The 7,790-nt window shown below is 36.5% G+C and overlaps 1 protein-coding gene across 1 annotated transcript in view; it reads left to right on the top strand.

The window, feature by feature from the left end:
• Positions 1-7,477, top strand: part of LOC145248137 (uncharacterized) — a 113,719-nt gene extending 106,242 nt beyond the window's left edge. Inside the window, exons 7-8 of the mRNA XM_080109952.1 lie at positions 970-1,294; positions 3,515-7,477. Of these exons, the coding sequence (XP_079966078.1) occupies positions 970-1,294; positions 3,515-3,528 (339 nt within the window). The 3' untranslated portion in view covers positions 3,529-7,477. The remainder of the gene's footprint in view (positions 1-969; positions 1,295-3,514) is intronic.
• Positions 7,478-7,790: the final 313 nt, after the last annotated feature.

The following is a 7,790-nucleotide window of genomic DNA, read 5'->3' as shown; positions in this document are numbered from 1 at the left end:
GAATGACCAATATCATCTCAGCATTTAACCCCTTTTCACCACAAGAAGATGCGACACAAGGCCAGAAGGTGAGAGTAGAAAGGTCGATAGTTAGATGGTTAGACTTCCTTAACAATGATCTCTGTAAAAAACGGCTTTCGATCGGATTCATCCTGTGATCGTGCCAAGTGGGGGCAAAAGTCCATTTTTGTGGACCCGGCTCTGCAGTAAGCCTCCACTCACTCTCCAAGAAAAAGATGAAAAGAAGATTATGTAAATCATACTATTTAATTAAAGTGCATATGTAATGTAATATGTAATGTTATTTAAGTGCATATGTAATGTAATATGTAATGTTATTTAAGTGCATATGTAATGGGATGAAAAGAGTATTATACGTAATGCTATTAAAAGAGTATTATTGTGTCAAGTTTCGAACCAGTTTTTTTTTTAATTTGAAATTCAATTTTTTTTTAATGTTTTTAAGCAATTTCTGATTGAACTTTCTTCATTTGAATGTCGGTTTGTTTTGACACTATCTCTGTGTGTGTGTGTGTGTGTGTGTGTGTGTGTGTGTGTGTGTGTGTGTGTGTGTGTGTGCAGCCTAGTATTCACATCACTTGACCAATCGTCATAAAACTTGGTCGAAATATTGGTTGTGATCTAACGTAGAACTTATTTAATCCTTTGACATACAGGCCAAAACACGAAGTTACCAAAGCGATTAAAGTAACACTTTTAGCAATAACTTCGGTTCTGTTTATCGTAAAGAATCACTACTTGGTCAATATTGTAGCCAATGAAGTAACAACTTAAAAATTTCGAACATTTTGACGGAATTTTAGGTTTCCAAATTTGGTGTGTCTATCTGAATCTTCTTGATACCAGTATGCATCTTGCAACATTTGAACTAAAGATCAACGAAATAGATTTTTTTTTCAGTGATCAGTTACGTATATCTGTAATGGCGATAATTCTTTTTTGTTGCAGAAGGAAATTCTTCAGAACATGAGTGCCATACAAGAAGACTATCGCCGAACAATGGTTCTTATTGAGGATCTGAAACGGACGACAACACCTTTGCCCTCGACGACCACCACAACTGTATCGACTACAACGACGTCGCAAGCACCAACCACGACGCCGACGACTATGCCCACGACAACGACGACGATACCAACGACAACAACAACTGCCAGAACGACAATTATCGACAACAACATGTATGACTATTACCAGCCGTACAGTGCGCTCGATCGACTCGCCTCCCTCAGTGAACAGATCGCCAATTTAGAAGAGAAAATGTCAACAATATGTAAGTTTCTTTGTTGTTTTAATCTTTATTAGTTTTTTTTAAGCCATTAGCCGGGGTTTTCTCTTGACAGCAAAGCCAACAGAGTCTAAGCTATTGTTAATATGATTAGTTCCCTGTTGACAAAAGTATCTCTCTTGTCCTGTGCAGTTCTAGGAGGTTCACCCTTCCAGGCTTTGCCTTCTCTCTTTGAGAAGGGAAGGGGTTAGTTTATTGCTAATCGCCCAAGGAATGCCGACGGGGATGACCAGGCACTTTTTGCAAGTCAGAGTGTCCCCTCCCTGGGGAGCCGGGAGCGCTGACTTCCCAATCCCACTTTCCAACCCTGGTGTTACAGTTCTTGCGGTAGGAGAGAACTAAATACCCCCTCCCAGGCTTTGTCTTCTTCCTTTTAGAAGATGTTAGTTTACTGTTAATCGCCTGAGGCGCCCCTAAATGCCGACAGGGCTGTTCAGGCATCTTTTGCGGGCCACGGTACTCTTTTTCTAGGGCATTGGTTTTTCAAATCAGACATTCCGACTCTTGCATAATATCATCCCGTCGTGGGGGGGGCTATAAATGACATTACTAGTTTTTTAACGATTGCAAATTGTAGTATTTCACTTTGTATTTCACTTTGTATTTCAAGGTTTTCATGCTTGAGGTTTGCTTCTACTGTATTTGTAGTTCAATGATATTTCTTTTATAGAAATCGCTCTAGACAAAGCATAAAGCCACTTGATATAAGGAGCTTAAAATGCTACTTCAATATCAGGAATTAGTCAAGAATATGTGTTAACTGGAGAGATCCCTGCTCAGAAAACAGCTATTCTTCCCTCTTTGTCAGCAACATCGCTCATATGAGGGCTAACATTCGAATTATATTTTCTCATTAGTTCACCGAAGTTAAGCGATGCTGAGCCTGGTCAGTACAAGGTGGGTGACAATTGGGGAATACCAGACGCGTTACAGAAGGAAGGTCTACCTGTAAATGCATCTATAATCCACACAAGCGTTAGATTGAGATATTGATCTAAATCGTTATTTCCATGGCAGGTGCTCGTCTGAGCTCCAATCTCTTGTCCCCCCCCTCGCAAATCTTTTACGAAAAACACCCGTCTAACTGAAACGACTGTAAAACATTTTCCCCACTCTTTATCTGTGCCTAAATCAAAACGTAGATTCCATGAAAAATGCTTCTTTCTTAGAACTGCACGCTGTGGAACTCTGTTCCGTCTGCTTGATTCCCACCTGACTACAACCTGGATGTTTTCAAGTCCAACGTAAACAAATTCCTGATGAACCGCCCTCTTAAGTAGACATTTTTATTAACCCCCCCCCCCACACTAACGTACTGTACATGCAATAACCCTTATCCCTGAGTGGCTCCCGGGCCTTGATAAGTGGTGATCACCTTGAAAAAAAATCATATAGTGAAGCTCTTTAGAGCAGTGATTCACAACTTTTTTTACATATGGCAGCAGACTATATGAATTTTCTTAATTTTCGCGGTACACCTATCATAAAATATACATATTTTCTACTCGTAAATCCCTTTTGCAATAACATAATAAAAAGCAAAGAAGATTATAAAATGTGAATTTTCTTCCCATAAATAAATATATCCTGTATTAAATATCTCGTATAAAATAATAATGGTGAATGTCAGTGATTATAAAACTACTGCTGCAGTATATGGACGAATATGAGAGACACACTCTTCATTTTTCTCAATTGTCTCATGACGACATACTTTAAGATTTTCCTTGAGCTTAGGGAATAATCAAAAGTTCCGGGGATCAAAGTCTGGACTATAGAGAGGGTGGGGAACTGACTTGATGCTCATCTTGGTCAAATAGCCTGTGATCTTCTCTGAGCACCTTTGGGACAAACTCGCACAAATCTTCCGCATCTTCCACATAGTTTTATAATTATTAAGATAAGTTTTTCACATTTTTTTTTTATGTGGTTTCGGTAAGAATCGAAGTTCACATAAGTACGAAGATGAGAATTACAGTCTTCGCGGTACTCCAGCAACCATTTCGCGGCACACTTGTATGCCGCGGCACAGTGGTTGGGAATCACTGCTTTAGAGAGAGCATGCAAATTCGTTATTTATTGTATATTTTGATTGTTTGCGATTTTTAGACAGTTAACTATACTGCAAAATTGACAATTTTTATACGTCCCTTATTTTGACAATGTTTATTATTAACCTTTGTCTTCTTTTCTTCGACGTCGCAGGTCCTTGCCAGTGATAGAAAAACGGAGGAGTTTTTGCCAGACGTGTTATTATCTCCCCTTCATATCAGTCTTTCACACCGGCACCGCAAGGTGGAACGTAACTCAACCAGAACAAAATGACTAAGAAATTGCTTCATCACAGCTTTCAAACAACAAAAATTCAAGTAATTTGATACAGTGAATTGGGCTGATAAATTAAAGATACGAAAATGAACAAGCATATCGAAAAAGAAAAAAAAACAGAAAAGGACACTTATTTAAAAAAATAAATAAATAAAAGTGACGTCACTGAGGCAAGTCGTCTGTATATATTTTTAAAAAAAACTGTCATGGCGTCGTATACAAAACAAACATCTAACTAAACAGCGATCGTATTTCAGAATGAAATGTCGAAAAAATAAATGCTTGTGTAAATTGGTGATTTTTTTTTTAAACTAACGCATTTCGGGTGAAAACATTATTGTGTACTTACGTGTCATGTGGAAATAAGTATAAATTCCCCAAAATTACGAATAATGATCCAGTAGATGAAGAGCTAGTAGCGTTTTAAATTTTAAAAAAAAATCAGTCAGCATGTTTAATGTTTTTAAATGGCGGTACGTATTTATTTAGTCAAATTGATTGGTTACAATTACCTCCCTTTGGATCTTGCGAAATCTCCAACATTAAAACTATGAATCGGTAAATCTGATAATTTTTATTTTTAGTTAAAATTATTTTTCTACTGGATCATTTTTCGTAATTTTTGGAATCTATACTAATTTAGACATGACACGTAAGTACGTAATAATTTTTTCACCTGAAATGTGTTAGTTTAAAAGATTATTAGTGCAAACAAGCACCAAAATTATTTTAAAAACAGTTTTTGATATACAAAACTTTATACATCCAAAATACCAGTCCGATTTGTGACCATATAAAAACTCCGGATAAATTACTTTTTTTTTCATCCGACACAACCACAAAACCATTTAATATTGGTTTTGACTAATGTAAGCATTTATTTATAAAAAAAAAAATAAGACTTTTTTGTTACGGATGGCCATAATGACTCATAATTTTATACATTTCTCTGAATCTCCTGAATATTATGTTTCTAAAATTTTTCAAATGAGGATAAATAATTTGGATTATTTGGATTATTCGGACTATTGTTCTAATCTTGAGTGTTATTTCCACAACATTTCGGCCGATGTAACCTCCGTTCTTTTTCAAGTTTATCTTGCCGAACTTAAGAATCTTTCTGTCAGACTCTGGAATACACAGACACGAAAGAAGCAAATAGACATTTCACAAACATAACTCATACATGTTTCAAGTTTCTGCTTCATTCGCCGACAACAAGCACTCGGAGCTTTGCAACGCAACATTAAAGTTTGAAACATCGATATTTTACAGTAATTTACCTTTTTACAGCTGCAGATATCAACGTACATGTGTCTATGTTGTACTTCTCTGTGTCTGTCCGTCTGCCCGTTCCACTTTTTCTCAGAAAATACTCGGCCGATCTGGCTAAAATTTTGCATATACCTTTGTTATGATAAGGTGCAGCAAGCCAAGTGGTATGGTATCCGTTCAATGTACAGTTATAAGTAAATAGGAGTTAGTCACCACAATAACACATTTACTCTAGAAGTTTTCTTAAAAATTATTGGGTTGATACGGCTGAAATTTTATATGGGCTTTTGTTATGTAAAATAAATATTATAGTATCCGTTCGATGCAAAGTTAAAGATTACTAGGAATTAGCATCCAATGCAAAAATGAGCACAAATTTAAAAATGTTCAGCCATCAACTTGGCATAAAACACTCATTCTTAGTCAACGGACTATAACTTTTGCTCGTTTTTTAATTGAATAAAACTAAAAGTGGCAGACCAGCGCTAGGGGCCTTAAATGGTTGGATTTTTTATGGGCCGTACTTTTATGGGGTTTTAGCCGGTTAAAATAGTTTTAAAGAGGACAAAAAGGGGTTAACATTGTAAAAATCGTTATACATTCTGTACATTCATCTTAGTTTATTTTTAACAGTTTATATACGTGCCACGTTGGTACAGTGGTAACATCACCAGCTTTGAATGCTACTGTTTTGCTTTCGGTTTCGATTCTAGCTGATGGCACCCAAATACTTTTTTTTTCTACTTTTGAAATCACGAATACATAATAGTATATACAAAATCTAGACAAATTAGGATATCATATTTAGGCGTATTTTACGCCCCCCCCCCCGTTAGTATATCACTATTTAAGTAAAGAGAAAATATCTCTCCTAAGTCTATCAGGACCCTCTGACAGCCCTCTTAATGTTCAATGAATAAGGTTGTCTGTTTACTTCTGTTGTGTCTGTATATATGTATCCCTGATCAATTTTAATGCATCCAAAACCAAGCTTCTATCTTTACATCATTAACGCTCTGGTCCACATCTGACATCAATTGAAATGGATGGCTCTCGTCTTGGGGAGGCTCCATGTTTTGACAAGCTTCTGGGTTTGATCTTTACTCCTGATCTGAAATGGAACACGTACATCAAATCTGTTGCCAGGGACGCCGGGAAAATAGTGGGATCCTTCTACCGCTCTAGAAGATATCTCACTACTGATGCAATTCTCTATCTCTATAAAAGCCAAGTACGTCCAGGGATGGAGTACTGCTGCCACATCTGTACAGGAGCTGCTAAAACAGCCTATCCTGGCTTGACAGAGTACAAAATAGACTTCGTGGTTTGGTGGGGGATGCCCTTATCTCTTCCCTGCAGCCTCTCTCCCACAGAAGAGACGTCGCGAGCCTGTCTTTGTTTTATCGTTATTTCCATGGCAAGTGCTCGTCTGAGCTCCAATCTCTGGTCCCCCCTCGCCAATCTTCCACAAGAAACACCCGTCTGGCTGAAACTATTGTCAATAATTTTCCCCACTCTTTATCTGTGCCTAAATCCAAACGTAGATTCCATGAACAAAGCTTCTTTCTCAGAAGTGCACGATTGTGGAACTCTCTTCCATTTGCCTATTTCCCACCTGACTGCAACTTGGATGTCTTCAAGTCCAACATAAACAAATTCCTGACAAACCGCCCCCTTAAGTAAGACACTATTAAATCTCCAATACTAATGATTACTGCAATAATATCTCATTGATTACTGTACACGCAATAACCCTTATCCCCGAGTGGTCTCCGGGCCTTGATAAGTGGTGACCCCCATGTAAAAAAAACATCCCTAATACCTTATCGTAGTATTTTTTATGTGTTCCTTTTCGCGCCATTTTTCTCTTTCGTCTTTCTTCTGCTAGCTTCTTCTCAAACTTGACTTATATTCTGATTTTGTTTTCATGGCGGATTTACAGGCACCTGTCCTATCGTCAGCTATCTAAGAGAAATGGATTAATATTATTAAGGCCATCCATAACTATGACTATGAAAGTTTGTTTTTTTTTTTAGTTTTTTTTTTTTATTTCCTACACTTATTTTCTTAATCGCACCATTTTGAGATTTTTCTTGCTGATTTTTTGGGATTCGAAGAGGAAAGGAAACTCTTCGAACGCGGTGCAATAAACAAAGCCCTATCTAAAAGATTTTAAATTAATGTAATATTATTTTAGATCAATTAGATTTTAAAGACCACAATAAATGAGCTAAATAAAAGCGACGACTTTTGGTGTACCGGTTTCCTTCGTTTGACCTGCGTATATTATAAACGAACAGATAAGTCTATCTAAGGGTACTAAATATTTATTTTATTGTATTTTTTTTTTTTTTTTTTTTACTTTTCTGTTTTTGTGTGTGTGATTTTTTTTTTTTTTTTTTTTTTTTTTTTACAAGTTGTCAAAACCAAAGATTCTATTTTTCGGGTTGGGTACGATTTAAGTGTCCTTAATTCCGGGTTTCAAACTTTCATCTCTACAAATATTCGATTGATATTTAAATTATTGTAATTCGAATAAATAAATAAATAAATAAAAAGAAAAAAGGGTTGCCTTTTTTTCTTTCTTGGCCTTCGGACCAAGATCAAAGTGTAGTATTTGTTCTGATGCTGACCTACACTTTTTATGGTATCGGTTAATGGAGGAGAAATCCTTCATTACTGATACATTTTGTTATTTTTGTTACTGACCAGAGTGCACCTTTTTTGGAGAGCTGGTTTCCCTTATACACACACACACACACACACACACACACACACACACACACACTAAAAACCGACCTTGTGTCTAATTCTGCCCTCGTGGGAAGACAAGTAAAAAACAAATTCGAATAAATAAATACATTTTTCTTTTAAAGAT

This window comes from Euprymna scolopes, chromosome 26, assembly GCF_053919585.1.
Source record: "Euprymna scolopes isolate OS-2025 chromosome 26, ASM5391958v1, whole genome shotgun sequence".
NCBI classification, from domain to species: Eukaryota; Metazoa; Mollusca; class Cephalopoda; order Sepiida; family Sepiolidae; genus Euprymna; species Euprymna scolopes.
This window is presented reverse-complemented; position numbering and strand designations above follow the sequence as displayed.